A 17,982-nucleotide genomic window follows, 5' to 3' on the forward strand; every position below is an offset into this window, starting at 1 on the left:
GATTGGCTGCGGCCGGGGGAAGGGCTGGAATTCTATTTGGTGTTGGAGCTAAACCCAGCTGGAACTGGTCTGAGGCTGCGCCGGCCCTGCGAGTGCGGTTTTAAGGGCTTGGCGGGAACGTGCGTGAGGCCGCAGCTTCTTGCTCGGGGTCAGTCCTTTTTTTCGTTATTGCACATAAGACTAGACTCTTTTCTTATTGCACATAAGACTAGACCCTTTGTTCGTTCATTCAGCCACCTCGTATTGGATGGCTGATATGTCCAGCTCTGGGCCAGGGTTTGAGGAGACGGACTCAGGACCAGCTGCACAATTTGCGGGGCCTAGTGCAAAATGAAAACGCAGCCCCTTGTTCAGAAATTGCTAAGAATTGCAAGAGGGATAGACAGCAGTAAGCCGAGCATCGGGCTCATTTAAGCATGGTACCCTGTGGGATTGCGCAGGTGGTACATCTGCTAACCTCCAAAAAACTATTGGGGTGGAGGGGAGGTGTTAGCCTTTGAGAAAGTTAGAGGATGATGGATAGACGAGTCTGGCCAAGTGGAAAATTTCTAGATGGGAAGCTGTGGTTGAAAAAGTAGATAGGAAAAGAGTGAAGGGTAGAGAATGTTAATAATTTGGACCTTATCCTGTAGGCAGTAGTTAGCCTTTTGAAGGCTTTTAACTGGAATGAAATGAGTCCTGAGAGCAATGTTTGATGACTTGATCTGGTTTTCGAATGTGGAACAAATTGGGAGGCAGGAAGAGGAAGGGAGACTTGGGCGCTGTTGGAATAGTTACTCTTGGATCGAAGCTAGAGTAAAAGTAATGGAAATAGACGAAAATGCTCCTGTTACAAGAGGAGAATCAAATGGCAGTGCACATCCTAATGTTTATCCCTCCTGCTCTTTAGATCCTTTTGCTTTGGCACTCTCTTCGCTTCTTTGTAGTCCGAGCACTATCAATAACTAGCTTTTGGACTTTGGGCAGGTTGCTTCATCTTTCTGGGCCTCAGATTCCTCATCTATAAAGTGAGGGAGTTGAACTAGAGTGATTCCAAGGTTCTGCCAAGCCCAAATTGATTCCAAATCTGTGACTTACTTTTCAGCTAGCCACCAACGCCAGCATTCACTCTTGGGTTCACTGAATATTTACTGAGTCCCTACTATGTGCCAGGTAGTATGTTAGACTGGGAAATACACAGTGCAGTCTGATAGATGTTTGCTTTTAGTAGGTCACTGACCCCTTCTGGCCAGGAACTTTGCCTCACAGGAGCTGCTAACAGTGACTCGTAGTGCACCCTAAAGCACACCTCTTAACTTCTGTGAGATGTGAGTTACTCATTTGTAACTTTGAACATTCTCAAGGTCCTTTCTAGTCTTACTAGTTCAACACTTTATAATTCCTTAGATACTAGGAAGGAAGAAAAGGGAGAAGTCACAGATGACACTGAGCTTTGAAGCTTGGTGACTAAGAGAATGTCAGTTGATCCATTTGACAGAAAAAATGAATTTAGAAAACCTGTTCTGGATCAAAGTCTATGAATTCTGTTATGCATATGCAAAATTTCAGACCCCTTTTCTTCCCATTTCACAGATAAGTACTCAAATTTTTGGATCTCCCCCGTTTCCAGCTACAAACTTGTCTACACTGACATCTCATTTGGTATGTCTCTTTGTCCATTGTTATTTTGGGATCCCATCTCCTTCCACCTGCTCAGAAATATTGCTCCGTCAGGTTATCACCTTTAATATACCTTTAATTATCCCTCTCTATTGGACTTTCCTCTTCACTGTTTAAACATGCTCATGTCTGTGACATCTTTAAATTAAAAAAAAAACAAAAAACCTTTTATGCCCTAGCTTTTATATATTGCTTGTTTTCTCTTTACAGCTAAGATTCTTGAAAGAGTAGTTGGTTCATCATTGGTCAACATCCCTGCTGCCTATTCATCTGTCAACCTGTTGTAATCTAGTTTCTCCGTGCTACTTTACTAATTACTGCTATTTCCATGGTGATCAAGGATGTGATTGTAAACTCAGAAGACATTTATCAGCCCTTAACTGACTTGGTCTTCCTGCAGCATTTGAAATGGTTATCATTTCCTTTTGAAATTTTTTACTCTGGTTCACAGCACACCAGTCCCTAATGGTGGTCCTCCCATCTTTCTGTCCCTTTTCTGGATTCTTCCTAAGCTCATATTTGGGATCTATCCTTCCCTATCCTTGCCGTCCCTTCTCTCTGTCTCTCTGTCTGTCTGTCTGTCTCTTTCTCTCTGTGTGTCTCTCTCTCTGGCTCTCTCTCTCTCTGTCTCTTTCTCTCTGCACTCTTCTGCATGAGCTTATCTACTCTTGTGTAATGAGAAGAGCTTGGGTTTGGGATTTAAAAAGACCTTGGTTCAAATCCCAGCTTTACCATTTATTACCTTTGTCAACCTTGGACTGTTCCCTTAATCTTTCTGAGCCTACTTCTTCATTTACAAAATGTAATAGCTTACTTATAAAGCTGTAAATATATGTACAAATGCCTAGCCACATGCCCATTACAAAGTATACACTTGGCAAATATTAGTCCCTTTCCCCTTCCCTGACTTCAGCTACTACCAGTGTCTTTAGCCCAGACTATCTCCGGAGATTTACATCCTTATTTCTAGCTTCCTGTTGGATAACACCTCTTGAGTCTTATGTATACAACACGTCAATGGAGATCAAATTATATTTGATTGCCTGCTGTGGGCGAAGCACCCTGCTAGGTGTTGGAGATAAAATGGGAAATAAATAAGTAGTCTCTCCCCTTGAAGAACATACAGTCTGTGCAATGATAAAATTATTCACAGAGTGCTATAGGAATTTGGAGGAACAAATCTTCATTCAGCCTAAGTGGAGTTAGGGAAAGCTTTCTGGAAATGTCTCAAGCTAAATCTTAAAGAGTGAGTTAGGTATTAGCCAGAATCAGCAAGAGTAAGAAAGGAATTCCACAGAGGAAACAGTATGAGCAAAGATATGGAGTAATAAAATAGCAGTTCTGAAATCCTAGAACATTTAGAGAGAGGCAGGCAACAGTGGGAGGTGAGGCTAGAGAGGTTGACAGGGAGAAAGACATGAAGTGTTATATCCATGCTTAGGAACTTGGCTTTTATCCTGTATATGCTAGGAAGCCACTGAAAGGAGAGAATGACATGGTTAGCTTTGCAAAAATTATGAACAGAAATTTCTTAGAAGAAACACAAGCAGTGAATACATATCTAAAAGATCCTCAACCTTATTAGAAATCAGAAAAATACAAATTAAGCTAATAGTGAAGTAGTCTTTTACATCCACTAGATTGGCAGAAATTAAGAAATATTGGTAATCCTCTAATTGTTTGAAAATTATTATATCATCAAGTATTTTTTAGGCTAAACATTTGCCAGTTATTTCAATAACTCCTCCAATGCCATAGTTTCTAAATATCATCTTAGAAATTTCAACTATGTTCAAGTATTCGAGTTAGTCAATTCCAAGTATGATGTCAAAAATTACTCAGTACTGTGGGTATAATCTGGCCATTGCGAAACAAACCAAAGTGTTGGCATTCATGGATTTAATATCAGTTTCAACTACCCTCAAACAACTAAAATAATCTGTAGTATTATTTTAATTTTATATTTATTTTTATTTTTGGCTGTGTTGGGTCTTCGTTTCTGTGCGAGGGCTTTCTCTAGTTGTGGCAAGCGGGGACCACTCTTCACCGCGGTGCGCGGACCTCTCACTGTCGTGGCCTCTCTTGTTGCGGAGCACAGGCTCCAGACGCGCAGGCTCAGTAGTTGTGGCTCACGGGCCTAGTTGCTTCGTGGCATGTGGGATCTTCCCAGACCAGGGCTCGAACCTGTGTCCCCAGCATTAGCAGGCAGATTCTCAACCACTGCACCACCAGGGAAGCCCCCAATCTGTAGTATTATTGAATTTCAAACTCAAACCCCACCTATGACAAAGCTGGTGTTCTTTCCTAGTGAACAAGCCTACCCACTAGCCACATCTCAAGCAAGCTTAATTGTTCTCAACATTTTATGGGGAAGAAATTATATATCACTGTGATGTTCACAACTTGAAGATTTACAAAGGTTACAATCTATCCTTCCCAATCCCTATAACCCCCTACAGCTCACTTCATGTACATTCTGATTCTGAAAGATATATACGACCAGCCCCTGGCTTTTTTTTTTTTTTTTTTTTTTTGCGGTATGTGGGCCTCTCACTGTTGTGGCCTCTCCCGTTGCGGAGCACAGGCTCCAGATGCGCAGGCTCAGCGGCCATGGCTCAAGGGCCCAGCCGCTCCGCGGCATGTGGGATCTTCCCGGACTGGGAAGCCCCACCCTCCCTGGCTTTTTAAAAACTGACATGCACGTGCTCTAAGGCCTGTATAGGATATTAGGCCCTGACAACTAAGGGCTCCTGGCTTTGGCAGTAATGGTTGTAAAATATTTTAAGAGAGAACATTTTGCTCGTTTACAATTAAGCTGAATAACTTGGTATAAAAGTACTGTTGATAGAAAAGAATGTTTAGATTATCATAATATATAATCGGATATCATATTAAATATATCTTGTGTATCTTGTGTATTTGGGGAATATTTATCTAAGTAACTTTTAATAAAAGCAGCTTCTGGGACTTCCCTGGTGGCACAGTGGTTAAGAATCCGCCTGCCAATGCAGGGGACACGAGTTTGAGCCCTGGTCTGGGAAGATCCCACATGCCGTGGAGCAACTAAGCCCATGCGCCACAACTACTGAGCCTGCGCTCTAGAGCCCGCAAGCCACAACTACTGAGCCCATGTGCCACAACTACTGAAGCCTGTGCGCCTAGAGCCTGAGCTCTGCAACAAGAGAAGCCACCACAATGAGAAGCCCACACACCGCAATGGAAAGTAGCCCCTGCTCGCTCAACTAGAGAAAGCCCACGCACAGCAACGAAGACCCAATGCAACCAAAAATAAATAAATAAATATATTTATTTAAAATCAGCTTCTATGGAAGAAGACGTATGCTTTGAAATCACCCACCTAGTAACTTGTGAAAATGAATGTCATTATATGATTGATCACTTCACACAAAGGGGGGGGTGGGCAAAGGATATAGAAAAGCCAAAAAGGAGAAGGCTAGATGAAGATATAGGACAAGGAGAAACTATAAGATGTTTCTATTTCTATTACCCCCCAAAATATTACTAAATATATGCATAAAGAGTATAAGAAGGAATAGCAGAGTGGAAATGGGTTGAAAGTCATAAGCTAAATATCATGTTTCTGCTGTTAGTAGCCATGTCATAATCCCTAAATAAAATGTTTGAGGCATTGAGAAAATTCATCTCCACAACTAAAGAGGGGTCAAGAATGAACATGTCAGGAAGATAAGGAAAATCTCTGTTTCTCTGCTTTACTTTAGCAATTTAGCATAATCCCAATGTTCCCATATCAGCTAAGATCTTATAAGAGAACCAATTCTTTAATATCTTCTCCAAATGTCTCCCTGTTTATACTATGCTTCTAATGAAAATTTTCCTCCGAGTTTGTTCTGCATCAGAGTCACTCTTTTAGAATTAAAAAGAAAACACTTAAAACTTCTGATTTTCCATTCTTTTTATTCTTCCTTTCATGTTAGAGCTCTTCTTTACTGTTTTTTTTTTTTTCCTTCTCTCAACCTTTTCTCTCTTCCTCTCTTACATTAACTTTTCTTCTCCACTTCCTGAGTCATTGCTTAATTTAGAAGTAAAGGATTTTATTTACTGTATTTCTTCTGGAGTCACTAGAAGAATTAATGAAAGTTAAATACTCAGTAGCTAAATTTTACTAAGTTATAGTTAGTGATAGGGAAAGCAAAACTTTCATCAATTATAACATACTAGCTAAATTATAGTCTAAAAGAGTAATTCAACTTTCATATGCTAAACTTTCAAGCATTAGATTTGACAATAAATGCATATATATAATTGCTTTTACTATTATCTATGGTATATACTATAATAAAGTAATGTAACTTTTTAAAAATATGTATTCACATGTATACTTCCATGTGAATATTGTTCTTCAAAGTAGAAATGAAGCTATACTCTTATCCCAAATATGTTGTCACTGTTCAGAACGTTTTCAGAAATCATTTTGTACTGTGAATTATTCCTTATTATGGACTGAATGTTTGTTCTCCCAAAATTCATATGTTGAAGTCTACCCCACAATGTGATGGTATTTGGAGATGGGGCTTTGGGAGGTAATTAGGGCTAGATGAGGTTATGAGGGCCCTGGTCTGATGGGATTAATGTCCTTATAAAAAGAGACACCAGAGAACCTGCTGTCTTTTTCTCCCTACCGCCTCCCCGTGCTCCCACAAGAAAGAGATCATGTGAGCACACAGTGAGGTGGTGGCCCCTACTTGTGTAACTCCTGAAGCGTCTCTGAAACAAATCTCAAAAGAGGAACATCAAAATTCTGTTGCACAACTGTTGAAATTACTGTGTTTTACCTTAATAATGGCATTTAAGAAAAAAAGGTCATTTGGCTATAAAAGGTCTCTGTACAGCCTCACCTACTAGAATATTAATGACAATTTAATTACATAAATAAAGCAAAGAACAAGTTAACATATTTCACTTTTCGTATAGTTACTGTTTTGATACATAGGTAATGTATTTTGTTCATTCCTTCAACAAATATTGGATACTGACCGTGAGTCAAGCATATAGAAGGTGCGATAGATACAAGTGCAAGAACAGATATTCTCTTTAAAGGAATTCATACCATGAATATATAATATTATAGAATTAGGAAGTCCAAAGGTTAAATGAAAATACACATTTCCCAGAAGAAAAACATGATTTAATAACATGTTAACGTGCAGTTATAACATTTTTCAAAGAAATGACTCTGGAAGTTTTGTAAAATATTTGTTTTATGGCCAGACAATATATGACTGAAAAAATAAATATCTTAGATATTTATCAAATCCAGCAATTTATAATTTTAACTATTGTATCCATCAATGTGATGAATAGTCCAAATTAGTTACCAAATCTTATTCTAAATTAACTTCTTCAAAAATGAAAAATTTTGAACTTCCAAAGGCCATGTGTCTCTTAAATTCTGCCATTTTCTCCACAATAATCAAAATATAAAACCTCAGAATTATTATACTACACAGAGAAACATTTTAATTGCAACAAATTATATTTCTTGGACCTTTCTATAAAAACTGTTCCAGGAATGAATAGGATCTTCTCATTTAGTTATTAGGATGGCTTAGAGTTTTTCAGTAAGGTGATCTTTTTGTAGATGTTTTCATGTTTATAGTAGGTAGCACTCATGAACAGGCAACCGACTGTCTGTGGGTCCACCTAGAAGAATCTGTGATATAAATTTAAAATAATTTATTATACAATATTGTATTCATTTAGGTTTAATATGGAATACAACTGAACATGAATACTCATGAATATGCTTACTAGCAAGGAAATAAAAAATATATATAATCTGCATATTTTTAAGTAACGTTTGGAAATGTTCCTAATTTTAAATGTGACATTTTCAGATAATTAAACCTTTCCTTAATTCCTGGGCAACAAAGTTTAAAAAGTCAGACATTTTTTTGCTTCCATAACATTTAACATTTGTGTGCAACACTTCCTAGAGAAAGTACTAAGTAAGGAGGGGAGAGGATGGGTTCATAAGATTGGCATTTACTTGGCCTTATTTCCATTGTTTCTCATGTTGTATGAAGATAGTTGCATATCACCCCTTTCCTAAAATGGAATATGGTAGAATATAGATTCTATTCATAAACGTGTCATTTGTTGATGAAATAATTTTGCCATTTAATCCTAACTGCAAGTTAACATTTTTTCATGGATACCAACCCATTTTCTAATAGATCCCATTTTATTGTGACAATATAAACATTATAATAATTTTTATTTATACATTTCATACATTTTAAAAAAATTAAACCTCTTGTTTAATAGTAACAAGAAGAATCATATCCGCTTAGTTCTCTGGCTCACTGAGTCTAGCAGGTTATGATCCTGCTCTGCATGTTCTGTGCATCTTTCCTCTTAACTACACTTTTAGTATTAGGCCAAGGAAGCTATTTCATCAAGTTCTGCACATGTTGTTTGATAGATTCCTAAATTATGTATGATTAAAATAGCTTTAAGATTTAAAATGATTAAAAATTGGGAAAATGCCTGCTAACACACTATTTTTGTAAGTCCTTTGTCAGTCCTCCGTAGAGCAGAATTCAGGGCTAAATGAAAATATTACTGAAAATACTTGGACGACTTATTGGAATAGCTACATCTGTATGAAAAAGCTGGATTACTCAGCCGTAAAAAGGAACAAAATTGGGTCATTTGCAGAGATGTGGCTGGAGCTAGAGACTGTCATACAGAGTGAAGTTAAGTCAGAAAGAGAAAAACAAGTATCGTATATTAACGCATATATGTGGAATCTATAAAGATGGTATAGATGATCTCACTTGCAAAACAGAAATAGAGACACAGATGTAGAGAACAAATGTATGGACACCAAGGGGGGAAAGGGGGGTGGGATGAATTGGGAGATTGGGATTGACATATATACACTATTGATACTATGTATAAAATAGATAACTAACGAAAACCTGTATAGTTCAGGGAACTCTACTTAGTGCTCCGTAGTGACCTAAATGGGAAGGAAATCCAAAAAAGAGGGGATATATGTATACGTATAGCTGATTCACTTTGCTGTACAGTAGAAACTAACACAACATTGTAAAGCAACGATACTCCAACAAAAATTATTTTAAAAACCCACAAAGCTGGGCTTCTTATTTCCTTGACAATGGTTTTCTCCAAAAATAATGATGAATTTTAGTTTTAAATTCACTCATCAGGACAAGCACTAAAACCTAGAAATCCATTAACCAGTGGTTCCACTGCAACCTTGTTCAATTCATGAATCCGGTTGTAATAAAAGAAATAGCGCCTTTTGCCCCAGGTAAAGAAGGTCTTTGAAAATAAAACAGTCAAATTCCAAAAAGGGAATAAGCCAGATTTGCCTGCTGGTTCCATTACGAGTATTTATAATTTCTTCTATTATGGCCAATAATAGGAGAATGAGAACAAGTGAAGAGAAATATTAATAATTGGTTAGTTTCAGTGTAGCAATTAATACTTTACATTGTAAATATGGTCTTTTATGAAATGTATATGCAAATGATGTGCAGGTATTACAATAAGGCTGACTTTTGGTGAAATCCCAATGAAGGCCACATGCAGAAGACAGTGATTTTCAAACCCACCTCTCAGATGCAAACATCTAGGGCTCTAACCCCTGCCCACTTTGAACAGACAAGTTCCACTTTTTTTTTTTGCGGTACGCGGGCCTCCCACTGCCGCGGCCCCTCCCGCCGCCGAGCACAGGCTCCTGACGCACAGGCCCAGCGGCCATAGCTCACGGGCGCAGCCGTTGCGCGGCACGTGGGATCCTCCCGGACCGGGGCACGAACCCGTGTCCCCTGCATTGGCAGGCGGACTCCCAACCACTGCGCCACTGGGGAAGCCCAAGTTCCACTTTTTAAAAATCTATTTCATATAAAAGGGTTGTGAATAAGATTTCTTTCTTAAATCTCTGAACTAACAAAAAAAAAGTTCTTTACCTGATCTAGTTTTAGTGACTTGGATAAAATCATCCTCATCCTCATCACAGCTATCACAGTTAAATTGTTGGAGGACTGTTTCTGACTGGCTTTCAGCTTGATTTGCATCTTTCTGCTTATAGAAGCTTCGAAGTGCAACAAGACGGTGATGTATTGCTGCATGCATACATCCTGTATCTTTGGCACTGGCCTGCAAGAGGAAAATTAAGTTGTTAATATAAGTAACTTAATAATAGCCACACTTTACACATTTGTAACCTTTCACTATTAATAAGGAAGGAATTATATGACATAAATCTAGAATATAAATAATCCTAGAAACTAAAGGGTAAAGAGCCAATTCATCTTCAACCAAATTGAATCCTAGAGCAGATAATTTTATGAGGTCCCAATTTGTGCATTTTAAATTGAGAAAATGAAATTTTGTGATTTAAATTTTCTATTTGAATTTGTTTGTTAAGACCATCCTTCCTTCACTGTGTTATACTGTAGAAAATTTTAGGGTTGGGGGAAAAAGACTTTCATTTCCTTTACATCACTTGCTTAGACATCCCTGCAAGCTGCATAGCTCTGTAGAAAAGCAGAGCTCATTCGAATAGTCTATGATGTTGTACCATAAACACATCAGAAGTCCTTGCTTTCAGTACTTTTCTATTTTTACAGTTGCTATTAATATAAAAATGATGGTAACAAGAACATTGGTATAACATTTGCTGTTATAATATCCTTTTATTTTTTCAATCCTTATAATAAAACTTTAGGTTATTTATTCCATTTATGTTAGCAAAAGCACATAGTGCAGGTATTCAGTAAATACTTGTTTCCTTTTCCCTTTACAGATGAGAAAATTATGGCTCAGAAAGGCACAGCTTGTCTGCATTTAAACAGCTAGTTGACAGATTGGCTGGGACTTCGTTTTTGTCATCAAAGTCAGTGTTCTTTAAGGTAACATGTCAGTGGCTTACATTTTTGTATCTTTTCACAATTTCAAAGAAAATCTGGGAAAATTTTTCTCTTTGCTAATCCTTCAGAGAGCTACCAAATATTTCAAAACCAAGAACTGAGGGTTGAATCAACTACATGCCAACTTTTGGGGAGAAGGGTCTTAAAATATGGTTTTTCTTTTGTATGTTATTAAGTTACCTTAATGATTTTTAGGGAAAAAAATACACATTAAATAAAATATTTTTGTTTCTCATATTATGTTAGATATTACATAGCAGATGTTGAGTAAATATTTGTTGACTCTTGACCAATTTAATTTTTATATTAAGTACAAGGGTGTAATTTTTCTTCAGTAGGTTAATTAATAACAAATACTGAAAATATATGTAATTGAAATATAAATACAGTTCTGCTGCCTTGACTTTTTTACATTACATTTTAAATATGCCTTTCACTAGTGTGTGTGTGTGTATATATATATATATATATATATATATATATAGCCAAATTCATTCAGATATTTTCATTCAAGAAATTCAGAACAAGAAGTAAAAGCACAATAATATATATATATTTTTGGACAACAAATTTGCAATGCTTAAAAATAATTTCCAGGAAGTACCATAAGAAAATGCTGGTGAGAATGAAAATTGGCTCAGTCTTTCTGGAGATAAATGTGTCAAGACAAGTCAAAACCTTTTCCCAAGAGAATTAACATGTATGTACATAGAGAATTCCTTGCAGAATTTATAATAATGAACATAGTAAATTGCCTAAGTATTTAACAAAACAGGATTAATGGAATAAATTATGGTATATAATAGAACAGAATTTATTTTCATCTATAAAAGAATTCTTGAAGAATGAACTATTTAATAACAGAAAACACTCATTTTCATTGATAAGTGAAAAGGTTACATATGTGTATTTCACAATCAAATGTTAGCTATTTAATCTTCTCAATCACTTTATAAAGTATATTATTATTGTCTTCCATTGGCAGATGAGTAAAATCGGGTTTAGGAGGGCTAAATAACTTGCCTGAAAGTCATGCAGTATGTACAGTATGGTACACATGTATATATGTACCCACACATACATGTATATACTAAAATGTAGTATAAGACCAAAATGTTAATAGTGACCATCTCTGGGAGTGGAATTTTGGGTGATTTTTATTGCATTTTGTTTGCTAATCTCCAAAAATTATCCTACAGTTTAAAAAGTCAGCATGGGCCAGATATTGAGCCGCAGAATCTAGTCATAGTTAAATCTAATCGAATCTAATCATAGTCTCAATCTCAGACAGGCTGCTTTACCCACTCAAAGACAGGGGCATCTGGCCTAGCAGAGTATCCAGTATTATCTCCCTAAATGGTAAACAGGGTTTAGACATCTTACTCTAAGATTTTAACACTCAACATCACTTATACCTAACAGTGCACCTACAGGTAGTTAATAAAACCTTTGGTTTTTCATCAGTGGGCTCTTGCCAACTTTTGTTTTTTCATTATTATATGGAAGCCAATTTACTTGTATTGTCATCTTCTACCTGAGCTGCTTAGATATTCAGTCTTCTCAAGTCTTCTGAGACTCGGCCTATGGGGGAAATCCAGCCTTTTTTCTCGCCTGATTCATGTCATCTCTGTCTTTTTTGCCTGGATCTTGTATTTGAGGTCAAGCATTCCTGCTGCCGGAACAGCTAAAGCTGTGCTCCCATCCTGTTACCTTGGAGACTGACTCATATCCAGAATTGGAATTTGCTATTGGACTGGTTGTTTTAACTTGCTAGCCCTGTGTTTTTCCATTTCTCACTGGTTCCTTTCCAGTGATTTCAAAGCCTCAATTTCAGCACGCAGTGTAAGCATCAGGGTGTGGATTCTGCTGGCCTCCTAGGAGCCAATCCTGACAGTAGTCTCTCTGGAATTTAGTAAGATGGTTGACATAATTTTAATAGTAAAGAAAAATGTAGGGGTTTGACAGCATATACCAATACAAATGTCTTGGGACCAGTACCAATTGACTGCTTTGAACTGTTGTTAATCTCTAAATTTCATGCAAAATTTAGGTCTTATATTAGACTGTAAACAACCATAATAAATGGCTGATTTTTTGCTAATGGTATAGGTTATTTTAATAAAATGAAAAAAACAAATGTGACTGCAGAGATCTATAAATATAGTAGGATAAACCTCTATCACTAAAATTTGTCACTTACCTGAATTAAAAACACTTTGATGTTATAGTCTTCTAAATCAGTAGCTGTTATTCGTAAATTTTTGTGGTTTGCTTTTTGAATCTCCATTTGAGCCCAGAGTTTACTATTGAGAATCAGCCTCAGGCTGCCTTGATTGTGCATAACTAAAATAGGAAGATGAATTTATCAGACTTTAGAGCAGTTGATTCCTTAGCCTTTCAGAGGAATTTGCCATTTTGGAAAGCAAATAAATCTGGTAGTTGTTTTTCAGACTCTATTGTCACTACTAAATTGTAATTTAATTGACTATAATTTGGTTTACAAATTGGGCTTTATTATGTTGGAGGACCTTTTTATTAGCTTAAATGCTAAAAATGCTATATTTTTTTACTATAATATTAAAAAATGGTTAAATTTTAGAATTCCTTTGAGGACATAATGATTTGAAGAATATTTACCCAAGAATTGTTTATAATGGAGAAAACTGAAACAAAAACTTTAAGCATTCAAAAAATGGAATTAGTTAAATAAATGATGGTACAGCTATTGAGGATATTATGAACTCATTAAGAATACTAAAGAAAGATAATTATTAATGTAGAAAGGTGACCATGGCATACTATGCAAAAGAAAAAATCAGGTTACAAAGTACTATAAACACCATTTATCACAAATTTTTCAATATATTGTATACATTCATTGTATACAAAGTCCTTAAGAATATATTTTATTGACAGAAGCTAGCTACTACAGGAAGATAGGCCTATGAGTAATTTAATTTTTTTTCTTCTTGTCGATCCATATTTTCCGTCTTCTGTAATGGACATGTATTACCTGTATAATTAAAAGAAAAGTTGTTTTGTGCATTTTTTTGGCAAGTAGTGGAAGGAGTGAAATTAAACCAGAGTAGAAAACGGCTAATACCTGCCTTGGGAATGATAGTCAGGTTATTTAGAAACCTGTTTGCCAGTGCTCCTAACTCTCTTAGTCTCTATTCTATTCCTTACTCACTTCTTGAGATTGATATCTGAAACTCACCAGATATCCATTTACCAGCTTCTACTTGTGGTCTCCTCCACAAGATTTGACCACCTGATATTGACCAGTAAACCCATCCACCCCGGCCCAGATCTCTGCCTGTGCTTACTTTCAGTTTGGACCTCTGAACAATGCCCAGTGTGTCTTTTGGATGCCAGAAACCTCCTCAGGCTTTTGGTTTGGCTGACCAAATTCTGACCAACACTCTGCCTGAAGGATTCAATAACCACACACCTTTATTTACTTGGAAATTGACCTCTCATCCCAACCCACACACTGTGTTTAGAATGCCAAGAATAAATTACAGGGCAAATATTCTCTTTTAGAAAAACGATTCCACTTCAAAAATAAATTCATCACATTCCTTTAAATAATAATGATTACTATTTAGGTGTTTGCTGGGCTCGGTCATAGGTGCTTTACGTGCATCATCTCACTGAATTCTCACACTCACTAAGTCATGGACTTCTATTATTTCCACGTTAAAGTGATGCAACTGGGGCAGAAGGAGAGTAAGTAATTTGTCCAAGGTCACCAGTTAGTAATGGAGCCAGAACTAGAACCTGTATAGTCTGACATCAGAGCCTACTTTAAATAGGAAACTCCTATAGTACATTAAAAAAATTGTTTAATTTACTGACAGCAGTCTAATTTATTGACAGCAGTCTAATTTATTGACACATAACACATCTCCAGAAAATGATGTGTACTTATATTGGAAAAATTTCCCTGAGAAATACTGACTCGCTTTACAAAATGATTCCTTACTTAGTCTTGACTGGAATGTTCCACAATCACTGCTTGCTGTGTCATTCAGTCTCAAAGCTCCTCTGCCCCTTTCAATCCAGGACTGTGTTGTTTTGTTGAATATAAAAAGCTTGCAGTTGATCTAAAGGACAATTTTTTAAAATGTCAAAATATAGAAAACTTTTCAAAGTGATTTCTTTCCTATGCTATAACACTTTTATTTGTCTGATACTTTACCAGAATAACCTTTGTTAATGATTTCTAAGCCAGCTTTAAAATTTTACTTAGCTTCTGAAACAATACAGTTTTTGAATAGTTCAAACATTAAAAAGCAAAAAGATGTACAAAGTGAAAAGTAACCCCACCAACACTAGTTCCCCATCTACCAGTTTTCACCCCCTACAACAGGTAATCACTGTTGCTAATATTTTGTTTATCCTTCTAGAGATATTTGTGTGTATATACATGCCAATATGTATATATTTTTCTCCTATTTTTTCTATAAAAATAGAATACCATATGGTAGAATACCATAAATACTTTCCACATCTTTCTTTTTCACTTAACAATATATCTGTATATACCAACTTATAAATTAAACAATGTTATTTGAATTATGTAATTTATCTGAAAGTTAAGGAATCATGGAATTATTTGTATGCTTTAAAAATTTTAGCAAATACAGCATCCGAACTAGCATGTGATACCACAGAGTACCATACTATAATTTAATGCTTACCAGTGGTTCTCAAATACTACTATGTACAAGAATCACCTAGATGACTTGTTAAAAATATATCATGTCAGGGCCTCACCCCTAGTGATTACTTCAGTGAATCTGGGATTAATCTGATCTGAGAGTTATGCTGTGAGACACACTTGTACAGTAAGTGTATCAGTAGATCAAGGGGGAAGAAAATAGGAATGAAGAGAGTTTGGGGTAAAACAGATGGAGAAAGGCTAAGGGAAATCTGTGCTTTGTTGAAAATGATTAAGTTGTAGTAATTACATTTTATATGCCTAGATTGACAGCTATACCACTCAACATTTGAATCCTAGGTGTGATACTATATACTACATCTGTGAAATTCTTGATTCATGTGAAATTCAAAACTGATTTAAAAGAACATTTAGGATAAACAACAAGGTCCTACTGCATAGCACAGGGAGCTATATTCAATATTCTGAGATAAACCACAATGAAAAAGAATCTAAAAAAGAATGTATATATATGTATAACTGAGTCACTTTGCTGTACAGCAGAAATTAACACAACATTGTAAATCAGCCCTACTTCAATGTAAAAAAAGGAACTTTTAAAGGAAAACAAAAAACCCTTTTATTATCTTGAACTGAAATCAATTCATCTTATCTGCATTTTTAACTTTCAGTGTAAATAGAATTTTAAATCATATGATAACAACAAATTATAAAAGCTGACATGAAAAGTGTAAAATATAGGTTGTTTTAAGGCAGGGTCCTTGGTTGTCTTCTTTCTAAGGGACTAACGGGCGTGGTTGTAAAGACAGCAATCCATTTTCCTGCAAATTACACATATAAATGTAAGAATACAACAAATATTGGTATAATCCTTGGAAGCCTGTAACATTTTTATTTAAGCATCTCAGTCTTTCTGAAAAGTATACTTCTGCCTTTATTTTTCAAGCTGTCTCTGCTAAGGGTAGCTTATTCCACACATGGAGGTGCGGCCAGGAAGAGCAATACATGAGGCACAGACCTTTAACACACTGTGTTCTGTCTCCTCCCCGGTTATGACATCAATTTTCTCCAGCAAACATTTTGGTGATGGTTTAGAAGAGAAAGCAGCAGCTGATTCAGTTAGGGGTATATTCTTAAGAGAGTCTGTTCCTGAGAGAAAATAGGGGGAAAGAACACATAAAACGCCCCATTTTCCCTACTGTGAAAGTTCTTTCTTGCCCCTGTTAACATGCATTTAGCCTTAGCTTTTTATAACAATGAGTGTTCCCAAAAAATCAAACTGCTTGAGTTGAGGCAGATCTCTTTAATGATCCCACATATCATTAAGTCAAACAATTATTAAAGCTTATATATCATGTTTATATGCTTTAATCTTCACCAAACATTTTAAAACACAGGGCTATTGTTTTTGTATTTTATAGATATTAAACAAATGACATGGAAAAACAGGAAGTACACCAGTTGAATCAGATGTTTTACAAATGAAATAATTCTTACTTGAGTTTGGAGCGTTGATAGGAAATTTTAAAGTGAATTTGAATGGTTTTTCCTTGATGTATGAATCATTTTCAAGTTGAGGCTGAGTGAGTTTTTGAGTACCCTAAGTGGGGGAAAAAGATGTATTACTTAATTTTATCCCCATATATTTGCAGTAAGCCAAGAGATACTTTTGTTCTTCTCAGGGTGGCAAACAAACCCAAAAGCTCTGTTTTTGTTTTGGGCTCCTTTTGTGCTGAACAGAGAATTCCTCCCCATTATTAGAAGACCTTGGTTTTCCTCCCCATTATTAGAAGACCTTGGTTCTGATCTCAGCAAACAATCTAGTTACCACCAGCCTACTTCAGGTGGCATCTAGTTCCAGGGGCAATGGGAAAGCTTTTCGAGACCCAAAAGGAGGTAGTAGCTGTCCCATGCTACCACCACACCAACCTGATGCCTAGGGGGAGATGCAGCTGTTGTCACTTTTTCAAGGTATTTCAGTATTCTCAACAGTCCACTCTTTCTATCCAGTTCATTTAAAAAACTAAAAAGTTATCCAAAGAACCCACTAGCTGTCTCACATCATCACTACAGAAGGAATCCTAACTTCTCCTCTAAGACAATTTTTGCCAACAATCAATTTTTAAGGCTGCGTACCTGGGGATTCGCACATGTGTTGTAATCAATGCCTGTGTGAAGAAAGACCAAGTAATTTCCATGCCATTTATAACCTGTACAGCCCCCTGCATAGCTCCCTGCAGAACAGGGAGAATTGGACAATACTTCAGAACTTGGGTTTATATCTTTTCCCTTACTAATTCAAGATTCTTTCACATTATTTAACTGGACATCAAGATAATCTGTTAAAATTGGTAGAGATGGGTGTAACTATCTCCATTTTAAGAAAACAGAAACTAAAGCACAGAAAGTTTAATGACTCACTCTTAAAAGCACATGGTCAGCAAACAAATCAAGAGGGCATCCTGGCCCCCAAATCACACAGCCACAGGATTACAGGATCAACTAGAGGACAAACACAGGTGATCTCTACAGCTCCTGCTATCCTAGCATGTTATCAGCTTAAGGAGACAGGAAGCTCAGGTTCCTTTGTAAGTCACAGTTGAAGCGCCCATAGGAAATGCACACAGGTACCTACCTCCTCACACCAAATCTGTAATTCCCACTGTAGTTCATTTGTATAGGTATCTCTCTCTTTCC

The 17,982-nt window shown here is 36.5% G+C and overlaps 1 protein-coding gene across 5 annotated transcripts in view; it reads right to left on the reverse strand.

Moving 5' to 3' along the window:
• Positions 1 to 6,716: 6,716 nt before the first annotated feature.
• Positions 6,717 to 17,982, reverse strand: part of RANBP3L (RAN binding protein 3 like) — a gene marked incomplete at its 5' end in the record, with an annotated part of 47,102 nt that continues 35,836 nt past the window's right edge. For all 5 annotated transcript variants that reach the window (XM_082651040.1, XM_082651038.1, XM_082651039.1 and 2 more), the window contains 6 exons: positions 6,717 to 7,351; positions 9,639 to 9,828; positions 12,802 to 12,944; positions 14,587 to 14,707; positions 16,304 to 16,434; positions 16,783 to 16,885. In XM_082651040.1, coding sequence (XP_082507166.1) covers positions 7,308 to 7,351; positions 9,639 to 9,828; positions 12,802 to 12,944; positions 14,587 to 14,707; positions 16,304 to 16,434; positions 16,783 to 16,885 — 732 coding nt within the window. In that variant the 3' untranslated portion in view covers positions 6,717 to 7,307. The remainder of the gene's footprint in view (positions 7,352 to 9,638; positions 9,829 to 12,801; positions 12,945 to 14,586; positions 14,708 to 16,303; positions 16,435 to 16,782; positions 16,886 to 17,982) is intronic.

This window comes from Grampus griseus, assembly GCF_964374135.1.
Source record: "Grampus griseus genome assembly, chromosome: 3".
Taxonomy (NCBI): Eukaryota; Metazoa; Chordata; class Mammalia; order Artiodactyla; family Delphinidae; genus Grampus; species Grampus griseus.